Below are 22,038 nucleotides of genomic sequence, written 5' to 3'. Positions count from 1 at the left end.
CCATTGGTGTTGAAAATTTTAAGGCAAACAGAACTCAAGCCTCCCCATTTGTCACTACAATTCCAACTCAAGTTCGAATAGTTTAAAAAGTATACTTTTTCTTCTACCATGTCAAGCTCCTCATCCTATCTTGTTAAACCCATTTTTGACATTTCTCATTTTTTTTCACCTGTTCAATCACATATATTCTTCTCTCTTATAACATAAAGTATGTGCGTTGTGATAGGAAATTAGACTATTCAATCACATATATTCTTCCCTTTTATTACATGAAGTATGTGTGTTGTGATAAGCAATTAGATTGCGACACTTATATCATTCTTACCCTAGATTTCCATTTACAATTGCTTAAAATTTACTAAATGTTAGTAAAATATCTTCTAACCCAACCCACACAAGTAAATGAATTGGCTTGAGTTGTCGACTTTCTCCCTATAAGTCTTACTGGGGGGACAACTTACTGAATGCTTCCAAAGGGACTAGGGGAAACAACCCTGTAGTCGTCCAAGCTAACTTTGCAAACCTACAATTCCTAATCCGTATGTCGAGATTTGCCATTTTTTTCAGTGAACCTCCTCCATGGGCGAGTGAAGAGCTTAAAGCTAACCTTTCAACTTTCGTGCATTTATGGAGCTCTCTGTAGAACTCGTAGAGTGCGAGGTGGTATGGAAGTGTAAATAGTGGCTCACCAACAGTCGCTTAATAGCAGCTCACCAAATAAGTAGTTCTTTTTACACAAATGGACCAATCAGAAACCAAGAAAGGTAAAAAATGATCAACTATTAGTGCATGCGTGTTCAACTATTAGTACATGTGCTATCATTTTTGAAACTTTTTATGAGCAGTAATTGTAGGAGATAGATAACTATAAGATGTGACGATAATACAAACACGAGCGACAACTAATTCATTTCCCCTAGTCTCGCCCCTCCTCCAAGACTCCCAAATAGCTCACAAACTATATGCATGGGTCATCCTAGAGACTAATAAGAAGGCAGGGAAAAACCAAAGCCAACTCCACAATGGTAATTCAAGATTAATAAGAAGGATTACTTTTTACCTAAATCTTTAGTCATATTTTTAATTTCTAGAAAATCCTGCTTCAACCATTTCAAATTTAGTTGCGTACCAGGAGCAGATTCAGCTCTCAGCTCTTTTTAAAAATTTAATATCTCGCATCAATCTTGACTAAACCTTAGCGCAGGGAAAAACCAAACCAACTCCCCAATAGTAATTCATGATTAATAAGAAGGATTACTTTTGACCTAAATCCTTATAGTTTTTGTTTCTAGAAAACCCTGCTTCAACCATTTCAAATTTAGTTGCGCACGAGGTGCAGATTCAGCTCCCAGCTCTTTTTAAAAATTTAATATCTCGCATCACTCTTGACTAAACCTTAGCGCATCAATCTTGACTAAACCTTAGCCGTTCGTTCCCAATTTCATTCAAACCCATCAGGCCCTGAAACGTCAAACCCTAAATCGAAACCCTCACGCCAAACTTTTTGTTGGAAGGTTCATCCAGTTATGGAAATTGCTCACATTTATGCCGGCAGGCGTTTGACGTTGGGAGCCAGTGGGCTCTCGTACAGTAGACGTGGAAAATTGCGTTGAAATGCTACTTAAGCGTTTATTGACCATTGAAGCAACCGCTGTGCAGGAGGAATCTACGCATTCCATATATATCCCTTCCAATCTTTCTCTACATTCCTGTCTCTCGAACTGTGAAAGAAGCTCCTTAAGTTGTTGTTAATTTCTGGTATCTTCCCCATTCTAACATAAGTTCGTAAGGAAATCGACTGCAGTTCGCGCTAGCTCCTATTATTACCACTGTAGAAGGTATGGAACTTGAAAGTGATTCGATTAATGGCAGTTCATTGCAGATTGTATTTTTTCAGGTTAAATTTGTTGTTTTTGATGCCTGTGAGTCTTTTTCGCCTATAACAGAATCATGTATATCTTGAACAAATATTGGCGATGCAAAATTTTGCCGTTATTTAACTTGGGATTTGAATCATTGATGTTAAATTTGTCAAATGGTAGATTTTTCAGTTTGAATTTGTGCATAAAGATATATTTTTCTCTTCATTTTTTAACAGTATGCTTGCAAGCTGTATGTCCAGGGTTTGATTTTTTCGAACAAAGCTGTCGATTATTTAAATAACAATGTTGTTGTTAGAAGATTTGGTCTTTCATTTTTGAAATAGAGATTGTTGAATTCGTTTAGAATGTTTTAAGCCAGTTTAAATATAGAAAAAATGAGTTTAGAACTGTTCTTCAGTTTCTTGATAGTAAAATTATGAAATTTGGAGCCTTGAATCAGATAGCTGTATGCAATGATTTTTGTGCCGTACTGTGGATATTACTATTATCATAGTCAAAAACTAAAAATTAAATGTTAATTTATTTCTTTGAAAATTTCAAACCTGAAATCAGATTTTAGGTCTGTATACACTAACACAGTCTAATATTTCAGTGGTTGCTTTTAAATGTTGCAGTATCCGTTTTGCATATGCCTCATGCCTCTGTTTCACAAAAATCGCCTCTATTTTGTAAACCTTGGTAGAACGACCTCAGATTTTGGATTTGTAAGATAGTTATATGGTTTGCTATTAATTAATGTGAATTCTTTAAAATTTTTTTAATGCTAGATTTCTGAAATGTGAAGTGAAACTAATAATTTTAGCTAAATGATGTGACGGCCCAAAAACTTTTGATGCTAACTTTTTTGCAACGGAATGATTGATTAATGATCTAAGTTCGTCTTTGGTTTAATTTTGATTTTTTTAAAATTCATGCCTAGAAAACAAATTGAAATGTTGTGCACTTATAACATTCGACATTTTATTGTTATTGGAAACTCACAGAGACTTGGGTTGGCTCATGAGTCCACAATGAAATTGCACAAATGATCCAAGACTCATTTGCAGAGTCTGTTCTGTATACTTGCTGTTACTCTGTCGAGTTTTGTTAAAAAAATGTGCCTGAGTTTACAGTTTGATGTTGCAATTTTTATGGTCAGACTCAGCTGCATGAAAAACATGAACACATTTGCCTAGACAGCTTAAATTTGCAGTGGATAAATGCCAGTTACATTGGAAGATCCCAATTGCAGAGCACTTGATACTTTATTACAGAGGGATTTACAATTGCCATCGTTATCACACACCAAAAGCGAAGGATTAATAACTAATGAATTGCATCTGTACCAAATGAATGGGCCAAAAAACTAATGGCATCTGTTCTACTTGCATTTGCAACTGTATGCATCAAAAGCATATGCATTAATGCAAATTGCTCTTTTTCACTATTGATTGTCATATCATCTCCGTGTGGGTTCTCCGAGAAAGGAGAGTACTTGGCACTGTCGATGTAACCACTGGATTCCGAATTAGAGCTCACCTCTACCAAGACCCTTTGTCCACTTGTATTAACCCCTTGGCTCCTAGCCTTAATTGCGCTCTCCCTTGATGGTGCTGCATTTTGTCTCTTTGCCGGAGGCTCCTGATGTTCTTTACTTTTGTCAACCTCCAAATTTCTCTTCTTGCTCTTAACTACTCTTCGTTGTTGGCTACTGCCTCCACCTTTCTATCCGACTGACTCCGTTGGACCTTCTTCTAGTTTCATCTTCTCATAAGTAAGGCGTACCTTCCGATTTTTTTAATTGCCCTAACTTCTCATTGTACCATGATTCAGTGTGTAGATCAACTGTCCTTGTAATTGCCTCTAAGGAAGGATCTTGATGATCATCCCAATTCACTGGACCCAATTTTGTTCCATCGATTGTATCATAATCCTCTCTTAGCATATTTTCATCCTCTTCCAGTTGATCGGGAATATCAAGGCCTCTCCATCTGATTGCCCTCATCATGCCCACTGACAATCTTGAGAAAGCTAGCTTCCTCACACGAAAGTCATCCTGTGCATTGGCCCAAAAATCTTCTATAGTAGGAATATGTTTTCGTGAGATGCCTTGATAAGACCATTAGGATTGAATCCTTGTCTTGCTCTATACCATCCTAGATGATATTGTTCTAACTCCTTCGCAGCTGCAAAGGCGATAGGATTGGGGCAAGTATCATTGCCTATTCCAAATGAGAAGGTAATCCCTATCTCACCTTTAAGTTTCATCATCTTGTCATAATGCTCAAGTTGCCTAGCCAACTCCATCAAAACTATCTTGTCGGTTGGCTACCTTGGAATTCTCTTGGGACAAATTGTACTTTCTGCTACTCTAATATATGTGAATTGCGAAAATTGGATGAACCAACTCCCATACTTCTTAATTTTTGTTTCTGCTTCCAATGAGAGCCTCCTAGCAGGTGTCCCTTGTAATATCCTTACCGTCGTCATGGCGAAGGTGTCATAAAACATTTTATAATCTTTGGTGTTGTGTGAATGAAGCTGTGGATAGCACTCATGTACCAAACATTGCCCCGACCCATTGCCAATCACCACTAAGGCCTCAAGTCCTGGATTTTCATATAGTCTTGCAATCAGATAGAAAAGATAGGATTCCATGTAGAATTGCTTTTGATTTTGCACTGACCTAAGTTGCAACTCTAAATCTTCCCTTATAATTCTAGCCCAATCAAATTTTCTCTTTCCATTTTCAATTTCATCGATAAAATAGTACATCCAGTTCTCGAATTGCATACCTTGAGCTATGCCCATGATCCGGCTGAGAAGCATAATAAGATCGCTATACTCTGATTTGAAATCTGACTTGGTGAGCTTTGACGACTTGGGAACTCCCTTTTTGCCTTTGTGTAACCAATTCTGCTTTAGATGAATGAAGTAGGCATCTGGATTATCCTAAAATCACTTGGCCTCTTGATTCATCATTATGACTGTCATGCTTTTATATGGGGAATATTAAATACTTCTTCGACCACTTGTCTGCTGATGTTAGCTAATGCTCTCTTCCCTTAATAAAAAATGGACTTGGTCACAATATCAAACTGAGATGCACACTTCATTACCAATTCCGGACAAAGGCAAGGTAGGAGGGAAAGTTGCTGCATGTACAATTCCGCTCTTGTAGATCTTCGCCATGAGGGATTGTCCTTCCTTCAATAGCTATCCTTCAACTGTACCATGTTCACCGTGCCGATATTGATATCACTTATTCACCTTACTTTTAAGAAGAAGGTGGTCCTAGGCATCATGTCTTCCTTGTCTTTTTTGGTATTCGTTCCCTTTGGGTTCTTGCTTGCACTAACATCTACCATCCTAAACACTTATTTTTGCCTCTTCGTTCTAAATGATATGCACTACATTTATCAATCTCCAAACTTCTCTCTATCAATAGAATCTAGCTTATTTTTGCCTCTCCAAATCCTATCTCTACACTTATCAATCTCCAAACTTCAATCTTAGGGGTGGGACTATCACTTATTTCTGCTGGTTTGATCCAAAATTACAAGTTAGAAACAAGGTAAGCCTAGGAGATGTCAAAATTGTCATTTAACAACATTTTGGTAATTAAAATATCATTAAAATCGAATCTAGCAAGTCGAAATCAATTTTCAATTCAAAATTATCAATTTTTTTTAACATTTCTAAAATCCTCTAGGCAAAATTTCAACCAAATTAATTTCAATTTTGCAATACAATTTCAATTTTTAACAAAATAAATCCTTTTCTTGGCACTTGAAATTCAAACTCAATCCAATTTTACTATCAAAATTTCTCTTCACTGAAAATTTTCAAGATTTTCCAAAACGGCTAAATCTAAAATTCATTTTGAAAATGCTCAAGCTTATACAATTGTATCAAATTTTCAAAAATCCATCTAAGTCCAAATTTGCAATTTTATCCTGCCACATATCATTTTAACCATTGAAAAATGTTGTTGAAACCTATTTGGCCTAAGGACAAAATTACATGTTATGGAAAGTCAAGTTTAGACTCAGGTGAAAACAAATCAAATCCCTTCCTGGCCTGAAGGCATCCAAGGTGTAAAATTACCAATTTGAAACCTCTGGACAACTCCGAAAATTTACTAAGGCAAACAAAGACATACAACACCTTTGAAAATTTCCAAGGCTTGCCTGAAAAGGGGGTCCCCAAAAATATTGGGGCGATGGTGTGAAAACCTCACAACAAATAGGAACACCATCGTGTGTAGATGAACATTTCAATTCTTCCTCATCAATCAACATCTCAGTTTGCTGTGACCACTATAGTCAGTCAACAAAGTCCCACAAGGATGAATGATATTGATGTCACCACAAAGTTTAAAGCTGCCCTTCAACGAAAGATGAAAATCACAAAGACAACTTCTGAGCCATAGTAGACCATCTATTGTTATTTAGACTGAACAACATTAGACAAGTAATGATATTACCCTAAAAAAACACAATAAGCCAAGACTGCAATATACATTCATGACAACAGTATCCAAAAAATTGAAGTAAATATAAGAATGTCTTCTAGATGACAATAACACAATTGGAATTTTGTGGATGAACAACTTCTGGATCTAAGAGCAACATATCCAGATAAGAAATTGAATTGAACATCTCTAGATATGATGCAAGAGCATCCTAGGCTTTCTGGCAATCCTGCATGTTTGGAAGGATTTTGGCTTAAAGTTGTGGAGTTTCGCAGATACTGGTGCTTGACATGGTCTTTGGTTGCTCAGCATGGTTGCTGGAACTCGACATGGTTTGGGAACTCGGTATGGTTTGTGGTGCTCGACATGGTCTTTGGTTGCTTGGCATGGTCTTTAGAGCTCAACAATGCCTGAGAATTTACTAGTGCTCAGTTTGGTCTTGGTTTCTATTGGTGTCGAGTTGTTTGTGAGCCGACTTTTGGCATTTAATTTATGTATGGGTATTTAATTTAGTGTTGTAGCCGATTTGTGGCTTGACCTATATTTAATGTAAGAGATTTAATTTAGTTTGTAATGAGCGGGGCTGACTTGTGGCTTAGTTGGGTATAAATAAGTAAGGGGTCTCGTAGAGTCTTTAGGGGGTTGTGTTCATTCCATCTTGGAGAAGGGAATGAAGTGTAGATGTGGATTTTGAAGAGCTAGGGTTGCGGCTTAAGAACCAGAGGATTGCTTGGTGGACTTGAGGGTACAAGTGTGGATTCTTCTTGGTGTTCTTATCCAGTTGTGGATCTGGACTAGCTGGAATTGGCATGTGATAATTGGATCTTGCGAGATCTTACAGAACTGGTTTTGCAATTGCTGTTTGTATTTGGCCCTAACCTGAAAGACCTTACAATCAGGCATATTGCATGTAATTAGTTATTATATGAATAAAGAGTTGTGATTTGGTATCAGATCTTGCATTATTGTTGCTTTGTTGTTGAGTTTCCGTTGTGTGGTTGTTTGCTAGGGGTTTGGATGTCTCCTTTGGGGATTCTCCTGCCTTGCACTATGTCAGATGGTATCAGAGCAAAGGTTGTTCTTGAGTGTGTTGACAGATTACAGAAGCTGAGGCAGTCTACACCAGGACTTGCAGAGAAGGTTGATCTTATGGCTGATTGATCTTCTGGATTAGTGGATCTATTGCTTAGGGTTTGTTAAATTTTCGAAGATGCCTCCAAGAAGATTGGACCCTAGGGCAATTGATGATCTTAGTGATGCTGTGGAAGAAAGGATCTCAGAGAAGATAAGAGCAGAGTTTAGATCTGAGATTGCATTGATGAAGAGTGACATGATCGCTGAAATTATAAGTGCTTTGGGTGGTGTACCTAAGCATGTGGGTATTGAAGGTAGTTATGAGGAAGTTGCTGAAGACTTTGAAGTTACTAGATCTAGTGGTGAGGACAGAATTGATTGTGTCGAGAGAGCTATTGGAACTAGGGCTGGTCAGTTTGCTAGACCTGGATCTCAGTTGAAGCTGAAGCATAAGATGGAGGTTTCTAATTTCTCAGGTACTTTGACTCCCGAAGACTTGATTGATTGGATTGGTGAATTGGAAGACTATTTTGAGCTTGAGGATATTGAGGATCCACTCAAAGTGAGTTTGGCACAAACTAAGCTGAAAGGACATGCTGCTCTTTGGTGGAAAGAATTGCAAAGAGATAGAGAAGAGGAAGGTGAAATGAAGATCTCTAGATGGAGATTGATGGTGACTAAGTTGAAGGTTAAGTTCATTCTTGCTGATTATGAACTTGAGTTGTTTAAAAGACTGCAGAATCTGAAACAGAAAGATATGGCTGTGAAAGATTATACCGAGGAGTTCTACAAGTTGACTATTTGGTCTGGTCATAGAGAATTGTCAAAGGAAAAGGTAGCTCGGTACATTAATGGTTTGAGATTCAATATTCAGGATGAGGTTGGTATGCTGAATATTTCTTCAATTGAAGATGCTTATCAGTATGCTCTGAAGTCAGAGAATAAGTTGAAGAGGAAAGGTCAAGGTAATGCTAGAGGGAAGGAGAAGCAGGATAGCTTGGCACAAGCTAAACCGAGTGTAGAGGGTGAATCAAAACTTGTTGATCAAAAAAGGACAAGTGGAGGTGGATTCAGAGGTAATTGTTTCAGATGTGGGAAAGAAGGGCATAGATCTTTTGAATGTCCACTTAGCAAGGGAACTGCTATTGTGAATGATGTTGTAGTTCAAGACAGTTAGCTTGAGCAAGGAGAAAGTTTGTTGGCTTGGCGAGTACCGGTTGGTGAGAGGACATTGGATTTTTGTTAGAAGACTAGTTTGTGCAGGACTTTTTGTAAGTTTGGTGGTAAAGTCTGCAAGGTGATTGTGGATGGTGGTAGTACTGATAACTTTGTTGTTGAGGAGATGGTTCAAAAACTTGGTTTGAAGAGAGTAAGACATCCTTATCCTTATAGGATTGGCTGGTTGCAAGGTGAACATACTTTGGAAGTGAGGGAGCAATGGCTTGTTGATTTCCAGATTGGGCAGTATAAGGATCAAGTGTTATATGATATTGTGGACATGAATAGTTGTCATGTGTCGCTTGGTAGACCTTGGCAGTATGATTGTAGGGCTGTGCATAATTGTGTCAAGAATGTGTTTACTGTTGAGAAAGGTGGCAGGAAGTTTTCCCCGATTCCTTTACAGAATGAAGAACTTGGTAGGAGGAACTTGAGTATTGGCAGTCAAGTTAAGTTGGTAGATTTTGAGAAGGTTGGAGATCGACATGGAAAGCAGACCTGTAGCACACCTAAGATGAATGTGAAGAAGCAGAAGACGAACAAAGGAAAGAGTGTACAAGTTGAGGACTTGGAGGATATGTATGTGAAGAACCAATTTGGGATTATGTGTTGAATCCTAGAAGATGTTCTTCCAGCTACTAAGAACATCTTTTCGAACCTAGGGTGTCTGATGCAGGAGCATCCTAGGTTTTCTGGCAATCTTGCATGTTTGGAGGGATTTTGGCTTAAGTTGTGGAGTTCGGCAAATACTAGTGCTCGACATGGTCAGTGGAACTCGGCATGGTCTGGGAACTCGGCATGGTCTGTAGTGCTTGGCATGGTCTTTGGTGGCTTGGCATGGTCGTTGGAACTTAGCATGGTCTCTGGAGCTTGGCAATGCTTGGGAATTTATTGTGCTCGGTTTGGTCTTGGTTTCTGTTGGTGTTGAGTTGTTTGTGAGCCGACTTTTGGCATTTAATTTATTTATGGGTATTTAATTTAGTGTTGTAGTTGACTTGTGGCTCGACCTAGGGATTTTAATTTAGTTTGTAATGAGTTGGGCCGACTTGTGGCTTAGTTGGGTATAAGTAAGGGGTCTTGTAGAGTCTAGGGGGTTGTGTTCATTCCATCTTGGAGAAGGGGATGAAGTGTAGATGCAGATTTTGAAGAGCTAGGGTTGCGGCTTAAGAACCAGAGGATTGCTTGCTGGACCTGAGGGTACAAGTGTGGATTCTTCTTGGTGTTCTTATCTAGTTGTGGATCTGGACTAGCTGGAATTGGCATATGGTAACTAGATCTTGCAGGATCTTGTAGAAATGGTTTTGTAATTGCTGTTTGTATTTGGCCCTAACTCGGAAAGCCTTACAACCAGGCATATTGCATGTAATAAGTTATTATATGAATAAAGTGTTGTGATTTGGTATCAGATCTTGCATTATTGTTGCTTTGTTGTTGAGTTTCCGTTGTGTGGTTGTTTGCTGGGGGTTTGGACATCTTCTTTGGGGATTCTCCTGCCTTTCATTGCGTCAAGATACACCATCAACACCGTCATCTGCATCAATAATCACGAGAAGTAACTTTTGGAGCATTTTTATAACATATTGAGGTGAATTAAACATCTTCGAATAAACTAACACTATCATCCAAGATTGCCATCAACACAATATCATCAATACTTCATCCTTCAACAAGTTTGGATTCAATGACAACTAAAGCCACATGTGCAATAGCAACCTATGAACAAGTCAGTAGGTCTCCTTTCACTACCTTGATATTGTTGGTTGCTTTCACTACTTCCATAATTGGAAGTGGCAATCTTGGAGATTGTCGCATGCTAAAAGATTGGAAGAACATAAGCATGCCTCTCATTGATGGGCTTTATAAGTTGAATCAACCCCATGGTAATAGAGAGCATAAAATGGACATTGTAGAACAACTCTTCATCCAATTCCTTTTTGTATACAAATATTGGAAGTGGAGCTGTTTTTGACTTCGTCACCTACAGGATCATTTAGACATTACTATAACTTTTTAAAGCATGGGAATTCTGAAAACCTAAGGCAATTATCTGAAGCTTCCACATTTCTAACTACTCAATGATCATTTGGTAGACATAGAGGAAGGTGTATTTGTTAGATAAAGTAATTGAACTAGGTAACCTACATTTCTAAACTTTAAGTGACAATCTTGTCACATACTAAGAATTTGGAAGAGCATATCCCACCTCTCACTAAGGGCTTTCTAAGTTGAATCAACCACTTGGTAACAAACAACATTAAAAGGATACTTCCACCTCCTAGCTACAATAAGTTAAAACGTGATGGAGCCCCTGAAACCTACAAAGCACAATAAGAGAAAGAAAGTCTGATCAAGGAAAGCCTCGATAGAACTGCTCATGGCCACCAAAAAACACAAGGTTGAAGCTTTCTCTCTAATATTTGGCCTACAATCATTCAAAACATATCCAATGTAATTGAAATTGAGGGAGATTCTATTGTTTTCATCCTTAATGTTTGAAACAATTGTTTTTGGCAGAATTAGCAATATTTTATTAGAATCTTGAAATGCATTGGACTCAATAAATAATTTCAAAATAAACCATTACTATGGTGAAGTTACAAGATGGATCATTTTTTATCTACCTAAGCAATCAATATGTGTGAAAGTTTAATTACAAGCAATTATTTCATTGTTTGTGGGATTAATGTCATGATATTTGATCACCACTTTGCACATACAAATATCATCAACAAATTCCTTTTACCTCATGTGGCACTAGGCTAGGTATGATTTCTATGCTTGTCACCACCGCTTCACTCAGATTTACATTACATCCTCACTCAATATTCTCTATACATAACACATTGTAGTGATGGATGCGATGGTGAATGCATTTGGCAAACTGCACTAGATAGTTTTAATTAGAAATATCATAGATTTTTTCTTTGATCGGTAATAGTGGTAATTTTATAAAGAGAATCGGGAGGAAGTTGCCCCAAAGTAAGGGTGGAAACAACCTAGGGAACCGCCATCCTAAACAGAAGCACAAAAAGAAAGCAAAAACTGAAGAACAACAAACACCTCAAATCTACATCAAAATACAAGTTGTCTACCATTCTCTTTTGTATGGTGGGAGAAGAGAATCATCTCCAATTTCTCCGGGTTCCTTTCTTTCTTCCTTTTGACCACATGCCATCCATCTTCAAGTTTTGCTGCCTCCGCCTGCCACTCCATAGAATTGACCCGTGATTCATTCCCAACATTCTCATCCACAGAGTCTTCCTGAACACCCACCTCATATGAATCATTCCCGAAATCCTCTACACCTTGAGTTGTATTGCCTTCATGCTTCACCTCTCTTTGCTCCTGGTGTGATACCGATCTGCCCTTCTCTTTAGATTCAGGTGTTCCTACATCATTTTGAGGAACCAGACTTTTGGCTGCAGCCAGACACTCAATATCATTCTGCCTCTTTGCAGGAAGATCCAAAGAAGGAAATTACATGAGGCCCTTGCACCCTTTACCAAGCCACCACCTGAGTGAAACTTCTTTGTTTCTCATCCACATAGTGCTGATTGAAGACATCTTTCCAGCAAGATGAAATCACAGTTCCTCTAATTTTGTCACATTCCACTGCCATGTGATCACTTTGGAAACAACTTTTATACCTGAAGGGAATCCCTTTGTAATCCACCGCTTGCACCCAACAAAACCCTTTGAAGACTTAATTATCAGCTGGAAAACCATTAGCAACATCCATTTCAACCAAAATTTGAGCAAAAGTGGAATGAAGGAGATTGGATGACCCTTCATCAACCATCAGAAAATCTCCCAAAGAATTGCCTATAGCTTCTAGAAGAGTATCAAACCCAAAGATGTAGGAGCAGATTTGGTAGTCTTATCCAAATAGGAACTTAATTAAAATTTTCAGTGGCTGGTAAAAAATTGGAATGCCAGGGCTTCAGTATCAAAGAACACTTCTCCTCCCAACTCCAGAAGTGCTCACATAACACCTTGTCTATATCCTGAATGGTTTCATAAATAACGATAAAAAACCCTTCAGCCACAGGATATATTTGAACACACCCATTAAGAATGGGCTCCCAATTTTCTAAAATCCAGGAGTGAAGATCATGTAAACCTGGCCAGAAGCCTCTTAAACGTTCAATGACTCCTAACTCAGAAAAAACAGACAAGTTATGAGCGATCTCAGCATCAGGCTCCTCATTCAAATCAACTGTTACCATCTTGGATGATGGGCATAAAGCCTTTCCCAAGTGCTTCTCATGCTGGACTCACCGAAAACCTAACTCCATGGGCAGCAAAAACCCGCATCTAGATCTCCCGCAGACCTCCCATGTTGGTGCTGCCCATTTGCCTACTGCAGCCTATTGGAATTCTGCCCAAGGCCTTTTTCAGAAGACCCACCAAGCCTTGTTGCAATGCCGTGACCTCTTTGCTGTCTTGAATGTGCCCTCCAATCTTGATGCCACCATCACCACATTCCTCCTGGCCGTGTGCCCTAAAACGTTCTAAAGTTCCCCATGAATCCTTTCTCAGCCCGTCATTGGTAGAGAATTAATCACCTTTCAAGAAACAAAACCCTGGCAAACTGTCATTTGAGTCTAAGCACATGTCACCAATCTTCGCAGTCCCATTACGCCTTTGATAACTGCGTTTGCCTGTGTCTGTGCGATCATATAGGGGATGAAACCTTACCCTTTTGCCCAACTTAGCTGCATCCCCAGGAGACTTCATGCAGCTGTGAAGCACCATCAAAATTATTGTAGGGCCTGTAGAAATATCATCAATTTAAGATTTAATGATGAGAGAACTCTCCTTTTAGGGTAGCTATATAATTAAAACAATTCAAAGTTTCATGGGGAAGGATTTTGTGGATGAATTTGCATGATGTGTGAATTTTGAGATATCCATAAAACTTGTTTCAGCATCCTTCTCATCATTGGAGACAAGGAGATGGCATAGTTGTTACCCATTTTGGTTTCTGACTGTCATGTGGAGCTGCTTAAGATTTACAACTTAAAAAGGAAAGGGATATATCTAAGTTGCTGGTTCAAATTCTGGTACGGATTCGGGTTTGAAATTCGTCCAATTTTTTTGGGGGTTGGCTTCGGATTTGTTCTGAGTTCTTCCGTGCAAACACATACATTTAAAAAAAAATATGTATGTGTGTGTATATATATGCAACAACAAATAAGTGCATACATCACTTTGCTAATAGTAAAGCATCATAGCAAAATACACCACTATATCTATGTTCCAGTTCAATACGATATTAATTGCATCATTTAGCCATACATACAACATCATACACTCGCTTGGTCACATGCATGGAACATATTTCCATATCAAGGGGGCTGTTGAGAACAAAGGAATTGTCAAAAGATTAGTGCATTTATCTGAATATTTGTTTTGTATTGGTTAGAGGATTTCTAACCACGCTAAATCAAAAGTTGAGATTCAAAATTTAAGCCCTAGATTCAAAGACATCATATCTTTTTTCAGAAATTCCTATATAATTGTCAAATTGGACGTCACCTATTGTCAATTTGGATTTCCTTTATAAAGAAATTTTCATTTTCATTCACAAATGCATAAATGATATAAAAACCATATTTTTTGGTTTTTTAAGTGGTCACTTTAGGGTTGGGAGGATGGAATAAACCAAATTAAGAAAAAAAGCACTTAAAAAAATTCCAAAAAAAAATGTTTTGAGACCAAAATCAACCTAGGTTCGGCCACTGGGCAGCAAATTCTTCAAAATTCGCTGCAAATTCTGCTTGGGTTCCTCTGACAGAATTTGCAGCAAATTCGTAGCTCTGCAAGAGAATTTGTGGAGAATTAGATAAGGACCAGACTTTGTACAGAATTGAACCAGACTTTGAGGGTTGCTGGAGAGAATATGGTAACTTAGGTATATATATCTGATTATGCTTAGTGTTCTTTATTATAAAGAGATACTATCTAATGAGCAACAGATGAGATGCAAGTGTACAGGAAAGAAAGAAAATCATACAACTTAGTATTTTAAAAGAAATGCTTTTCATGAATTCAAATGTATGGTGTCCCACACAAGCCATGGGATTGACTGAGTAAATGCAATTTGAAAGAATACTATACAGCTGGAAATGAAAAACATATGAAATAATTGGGAATCCGTAATTGTGGCTGGAATGACAAATCCTGTGGTGGGATGGACATGTCTCTGATTTCTTTTAGTTGGTTACTCCAGAAGTCACCTCATTGCTCCGGATGCTTGCAAGAGATGATGAAAATTATATTAGAGCCCAGGATGGCAATCAATTCATTTACATCATCAACAAATAAATGACTTATGTATTGATGGCATCAGATCAGTTCTCAGACATCATATGAATTAGAAGAAAAAATAGAGAAGCAATCATTAGTATCCATAAATCTGAAAAGCATGACTGTTTGTCTAATATGTTTGTTCATTACGCAGGTGCAGGTAGTTTATATTGCTGATTACTTCATTAAATATCAGAAATATTACATCATGTGGGGTAAAGTGGGCTCCCATAAGGGTTAAACCGAGTATGCTGCCATAGGACTAAGTTGATGGCACATAACTTCATTGAAGAGGAAGAATCTATACAGATTGCAGCCATAGGACTAAGTCTATCGACTTAGTCCTATGGCTTTCAAAAATTTCCCTTTATCTATGTCAATCTTATTTGACACGTTTTATTTCTTCAAACTTCGAAGTATCCTCTTTACCTCTGCCTATTTTATGTGCATTTCCAATTTACTTGGATAATACTTGATCAGTTGATGCACACATAAAGCGTACAAAATGTAACTTGATTCACAGCAGAGAGCAGTGAGCATAGAGATCTCTTATGTGTGGTATCAATTTTTATTACAAGTTTTATTTCTTTAAACTTCGAAGTATCCTCTTTACCTCTGCCTATTTTATATGCATTGTCAATTTACTTGGATAGTACTTGATAAGTTGACGCAGACATAAAGCCTACAAAATATAACTTGATTCACAGCAGAGAACAGTGAGCATAGAGATCTATCCTCTTTTTTTGTTTATAAAATGACATCTATTTCATTTGGCAAGTGTGAACAGTGAGCATTGAGATCTATCCTTGATTTTGTTTATAAAATGATGTATCTATTTCATTTGGCAAGTTTGAAGGTTTCAGCTTGTCTCATTTGGTTTGGTGATGCTGTTATTTACCTTTTGTCACATGTTTTAATTTTTAGTTTGATTTAGTTTCTATGATTTTTCATAAACCCAGTGAAGTGTATTCTTGTTATTACCTGCACCCATTAGTTTTTCATTTGAGTCATTCCATGTTAACATTTGGATCCTTTTATTCCCATCCATTTTTACTTTAATGGCTGCATAAACATTTCTTTTGAGTTAGAAAATTAAGTTTTGGAAAGGTTCTTTCTCTACAGCTTGTCATTCTCTAGAACTTGTGCATTCTATCTTTGTATTCTATTAACTTGATATTATGAATGGTATCTATTGTCTTTTGATTCCAGCACTACTGTTCGTCTAGAGGAAATTAGCAAGTTAGTTATGGCGGAAACAGCATCAGAGTTGAGGAAGCAGATTTTAGTTAAACACGGTGAACAAAAAATTTCAAGTAGCTATGACGAAGAGAGGTCCATCCCAGTAAAGGAAGAGTTAGGAGAAAACTTGCATGATGGACTGAGTTTTGGGCAATTCATGTTGGCAGGATCTATTGCTGGAATGGTAGAGCATATGGCTATGTTTCCAGTTGACACTTTGAAAACTCGCATGCAGATGTTGGCAAGTGCAGGTGGCTCTTCCCACTCAGGTTTGCGGAAATCCCTATTGTCAATTGTGAGAAAAGAAGGACCTTTTGGCCTTTACAAAGGTATAGGAGCAATGGGCTTGGGAGCAGGACCAGCACATGCTGTATATTTTTCAGTCTATGAGGTATGCAAAGAGAAGCTTGGGGGCAATAAATCTGGACACCATCCTTTGGCACATGCAGCATCTGGGGTGATTGCCACAACTGCAAGTGATGCAGTCTTGACACCGATGGATGTGGTTAAGCAAAGGTTACAACTCAGGAGCAGTCCATATAGAGGAGTTATGGATTGCATTACAAGAGTTTTTAAGGAGGAAGGATTAAGGGCTTTTTATGTATCATATAGGACTACGGTAGTCATGAATGCCCCCTTCACTGCCGTGCATTTTGCAACTTATGAGGCAATGAAGAAAGTTTTAAGTGGAATATCACCAGAGAGTGCAAGTGAGGAGAATCTTCTTGTTCACATAACGGCAGGAGGGACAGCTGGAGCTTTAGCAAGTGCTATAACAACACCTTTTGACGTAGTCAAGACTCGGCTGCAGTGTCAGGTCCATAAATTTCACCTACAAATGTGTTGCCTTATTTATTCATTTGAGCCTTTTATCATGGTTACTTTAATATCAGATTGTCATTTTTTTGATCAGAAATAGGTACAATTTACTAGAAGTTGGACCATAGAATTTTGGGATTCCTTTATTTTGTAAGATGCACTGCCTAAAAGGCTAAAAGTAACTATAATTATTTATCAACTACTTTTGATGTGGATCCACAAGAAATAACTGCAGACAATTTGTTATGATTCGAGAATACTTTGTTTTGTACAGGGTGTATGTGGAGCAGACAGATATACAGGTAGCTCAATACTCAATGTGGTACAGACAATAGTGTCAAAAGAGGGACCTACAGCTTTATTAAGAGGGTTGAAGCCTAGGGTGTTGTTTCATGCACCTGCAGCAGCCATTTGTTGGTCTACATATGAAGCAAGCAAAACTTTTTTACATCGTTGGGGTGCATACTCATCAAGCTAAGAGTTAGATGTCAAACAGCTCTATTTTTGTGTTTGGCGTGTCCTTACAATACTGTTGTGAAGAGGTATGTCCTGAGCAGCCTATGTTCATTCATTTAGTTCAAGGTGATGTAAAAGTGCTGGTAATAAGGAGAAACTCAAGATTTGTAGTTTGTGTTCCAGAGAATCTGTAGCAATAAATGTTAGGAAAGAGGGTATCCGTTTCCCATTCCACATGAAAGAGGTATCCTTTTCCAATCTCCTTTTTATATTTATTTAATATAACAATCAAACATGTTCATGGTCATAGCGTTGATACTTAACTAGCTCTAACTTGGGCATACAATCATGATTAATGTGCAGGCTTTCAATTGTTTCCTCTAGTCGGTAGGAGTTTTGGATTAAATTTAGTTAGAAAGAGTGTATTGAGAGAACTAGACACTTCTCAGGATGTCACATGTTGTAGGAAATGAGTGTCACTGATGACAGAAGTACAATCACTTCTCACAATCTCAAAATACTAGAAGTCTGTAAGATACTACAAGGAGATTTACATCCTTTTGCCAAGAAAGGCCAATTCGAATGTTATGTTCCCATCCTTCAGCAAAAACTCCTGCTAAGGTAGATTGAGTAACACACAAATGTCTCCAAATCTGTTCAATTTGTAGAAGGGTACGTGCATAACTGAAGCCACCTTGGGCAAAATGATGTCCTTCATTACATTTTGCCTCTGGCAGGCCCATGGCAGTCAATTTTGAATTTGTTGTTTTTCTAGCAGGCAAGCACTATATTTGGTTGGAACAGGAGGTTATCTGACATTATTAATAATTATTGGCAATTGCTGCTATACTTCTCAAATAAGTTATGCATAATATGTAGTGACATTTTTTCTTATTGCAATTTATAAAGATAATTGTTAGGTATGTTTTCTACATGGATGGGAATGCAGTATATTTCACATTGTGCAGACTTAATTGAAGAACTCACAATGTTATGATTTTATTTAGAACAGCATCTTTAGAAATTTCCAATGTTGATGAGAAAATATTGCTCAAGGACACGTCCTATGTGAAGAAATCAGTGGTACTTCATTACAGAGCTATTTGTCTGTTCAAATTGGGTTCTAAATAGAGTGTTTAGTACAAGTAATTGCTTTGATTTTACCATAGTTTAGTATAGCCATGGTTTATTTATTCAAATTAAGATTCTTATAGGTGGTGGCTACATACTTTCTTGTAAATTGTGATGCCCCTCTTTATGTGTTTATGCTTCTTCCCTTTGCGGATGGGCACTTCTGTGGACGTATCAATGGTTATGGAATTTGATAAATACTTCTTATATTATCATGTCTGTTGATGTATTTAAGCTGATACGCCTACTCCCTGCAAAAATCCCCACCGGATTGTTTGGATAATCTGGCAGTCTTATGCCGCCAAATGCGAACAGTGCTGGGAAGATGTTGCATGTTAGAAGACCACGTGGAGGCAATTTAAGAAATGACAACCGAGCAAAGAGGATTTGAAAGGAGGTTGTCCTGACATTCTTTATTTTATAGTGTTGTACAGAGGCTGATACTTTGTTTCTGGAAGAATCAATACAAATGAACTGTTTATAATTATTTCATCTCCAAATAGACCTAAGGAAATAGCTGCACTGCTGTGGCCAAGCACAACAATTATTGGACTCACAATAGCTCCTGTCAAGATGGTCTCTCTTAACTTGACATAGTCAAGCTTTGATCATGGATGGAAACAATTCTTCAGCAACTGTATGCCCATTTCTTTCTCTTTGCAGCTGACCTTGGGGTATCTCACATACCCATTGAATAAAATAGACAGAGAACACACAACATACCACTCATTAGTGTCAACGGGCGAATCACTCTTCTACACCCAGACTTAGCAACAAGAATAGTGGAGAAAATGGCTGTTGGAATCTCTGACCGAGCGTTGAATGTGATACTCAGATATAAATTGAAGTCTAAACTTGCTACTCCTAAAATAAATTTTCTATAATATATTATTTTATGTTGTTTTACAGTTTATTATTGTAGCATTGAAAGGAAGTGTTAGAATATATACCGAAAACACTGCAAAAATCTAAGTTGGATCTTACGTCTCAATCGATTGTAATTCACTAACAATTTTTTTTATATGTTGTCAATCTAATTTCTAAGTTATAGGAAATCCATGAAATCTTTACATATTTTATAAAATAGTTCAATGAGCTTTTAAGCTATCTATTTTCTGCAGCAATCTTTCTTCATATTCTTTATTCTTGTTGTAGTATAGTCCTTTTCTACCTGCTAATATTGGTACTTTCTTCCATTTTCTTTGTCATGTTTTTGTAAAAAATCCTTCTTATATTCAAATTTAAACTAATCTACTGCATTAATAAATGCTGCAAACATCAAACGGGCAATTGTGGTATAAAGATATGACGGAGATCTTTGATGGGTAGTTATTAAGAGTATCATAATTCCAACAATTTCACATATACTTTATATCATATAGTATAGATATTGTTATTGGTTATTAATAAATTTTTGAAATAATTTTATTTAACAAATATTTTTATAAATATCAATATCAGGCCTATTTCACCTTATATTTTAGCAAGATGGAATTTTGATTTTATTTCTTAGTATTGGTGATTAATTATTTACTATTGAAGTGTTTTTCCTATCTTGACTTTGTAAGTTCCGGTGAGTAAATGAGTGATATTCATAAATACAAATTTAAATGGAGAAATTGAATATGAAAAATATACTTGTAAATATAGATTATTATCAAAGAATATGAAGTAAATTCTAATTTTCATTCATATTGAGAAAAAATCATTTAAGATCTTTTATATATATATCCTTTATAATACCTATAAATAAAGATTAAATCATTTTAATTAACATTTTAATGTAATAACAATTTTAGAAGATGCACGATTTGATATTTGTATTTATGCGATGTCCCCATCAAAATAAGAATTATATAAGTAAATCAGAAATTAATAAAATAATAGTAATTGATATAGTTATGATCTAGAGTAATCATACAATAATATTGCATAAGATTACAAAAAAGTCACTTTGAGATATAATAATATATTATGCAAAGATATTAAAATAGTATTATTAATATTAACAATAAGAAATATAATTTATACTTGTGATATTGCTATCAGGATTTAACTGTGTAATTTTGAGTCAAACTCATTGACCCACGTTTCATGAGTAGTGATTCAACACGAATCCATCTCTCATGAGAATAAACGAAACACTTAGCACTCATTGGATTTAGGTGATGCTCACAGGGGTGAAAAATTGGGACTTCTTGGGAGGTCACCCATCCTAGTACTACTCCAGCCTGAGTGCGCTTAACTACAAAGTTTCTGCTATGGTTAAACCCAAAGCTTACAACTCCATTTGCAAAACCTTCACCAAGTGTTGTGCCTTGTGAACCATTCATTAAAAAGCCCCTTAAGCTCATCAGTTGATAAGTAGGAGATATACTATTCATGTAATATATAATTATTAAATATAATGTATAGTTACTAATCTATTAATATGATAGTATAATTAATATTATTTATGAAAAGATGTAATGAGAATGTTATCATTTAGAAATTATCAGAGCAACTTTCCTGCCATCCTGTGTTGAAAGAGAAACCAAAATGCGGACAAAAAGTTATGAGAGGCGACAGGAAAACTAATGAAACGGAGGATCTGCATTATATGAAAAAAGCTATTACTTTGAAGTCTTGGGGATTTTTTCTTTTGCTTACTCCCCATCTTTGTAAATACTCCATTATCACTGTTCCACTACAGAATCGTCTTTGATTTCTCTCACTACATGCGCTTTGTGTCCTTTGTTATGATTACAAAGCACTAACGAATTTGTGATGTTACGATGGATGAGTAGAATTATCAGTGTCCTCATCAGCAACAAGTTCATATAACCTAAAAACAAAAGTCGTCGTCATATTATATTTTCCGACATTTCCTTAAACTCACAATCGGTATTTGATAAGAAGATACCATCAATATATAAGATGAGACTCGGAATGAGGAATCTTCACCGGTGATGCACAATTTTGAAATGTATGGTGCGATTCATGAAAAAAAACCAAAACTATTATAATAAATAAATAAAGGGAACTACTAAGTCTCCAAATGGAAATGACCCCTATAGTCAAATTGGTGAATATATCATCATCATCGAATAGAAAAATAAGAGAACCTAATTCTAAGATCTAATTCACCGTGCAGAGATGAATATACGTGTGTACTATTAGAGTTGTTGATATACAATTCTCCCATGAGAGGAGAAAATTGAATAATATATCAACTTTGATATTTGTATTCCCTAAATTTGGTGTGACAGATCTAATACCATGGTGGCAAAGTATGTTGAAGAAAGTGTGTTTACCAATTGAAGGAAGAACTTGAAAACGATAAATGGTCAAAACTCTTGAAACTCAAAGGATCCACATGGCACCAACAATGGACAAGCCAAATTCCTTACAAACCTTCTAAAGTGTGAGCCAATCATGGACTGAGAGAGCCGGATAGGGCCCACGATCCAAGGTAAG

General features: G+C 36.9%; 1 protein-coding gene across 5 annotated transcripts; it reads left to right on the top strand.

The window, feature by feature from the left end:
• The first annotated feature begins 1,142 nt into the window (after positions 1 to 1,142).
• On the top strand, positions 1,143 to 19,495 carry LOC149574825 (uncharacterized). 5 transcript variants are annotated; one of them, XR_016360099.1, is made up of 5 exons: positions 1,188 to 1,838; positions 16,147 to 16,993; positions 17,270 to 17,537; positions 17,635 to 17,695; positions 18,818 to 19,495. XR_016360099.1 is itself a non-coding variant. In XM_089814663.1 (3 exons), exons 2-3 carry the CDS (start codon positions 16,184 to 16,186, stop codon positions 17,471 to 17,473), a joined length of 1,014 nt encoding a protein of 337 aa, XP_089670789.1. In that variant the 5' UTR covers positions 1,143 to 1,838; positions 16,147 to 16,183; the 3' UTR covers positions 17,474 to 19,495. The 5 variants fall into 5 exon arrangements, 1 of the variants encoding a protein (XP_089670789.1); XR_016360097.1 differs by lacking the exon at positions 18,818 to 19,495 and adding an exon at positions 17,815 to 18,374 and having other exon boundaries at positions 1,238 to 1,838; XR_016360098.1 differs by lacking the exon at positions 18,818 to 19,495 and adding an exon at positions 17,815 to 18,374 and having other exon boundaries at positions 1,171 to 1,838; positions 17,270 to 17,695.
• The last annotated feature ends 2,543 nt before the right edge of the window (positions 19,496 to 22,038 follow it).

This window comes from Cupressus sempervirens, chromosome 2 (genome assembly GCF_028749045.1).
Source record: "Cupressus sempervirens isolate cs-2001-9-10 chromosome 2, ASM2874904v1, whole genome shotgun sequence".
Classification (NCBI taxonomy): domain Eukaryota; kingdom Viridiplantae; phylum Streptophyta; class Pinopsida; order Cupressales; family Cupressaceae; genus Cupressus; species Cupressus sempervirens.
Note: the sequence above shows the minus strand (reverse complement) of the source record. Positions and strands in the feature narration are given on the sequence as shown.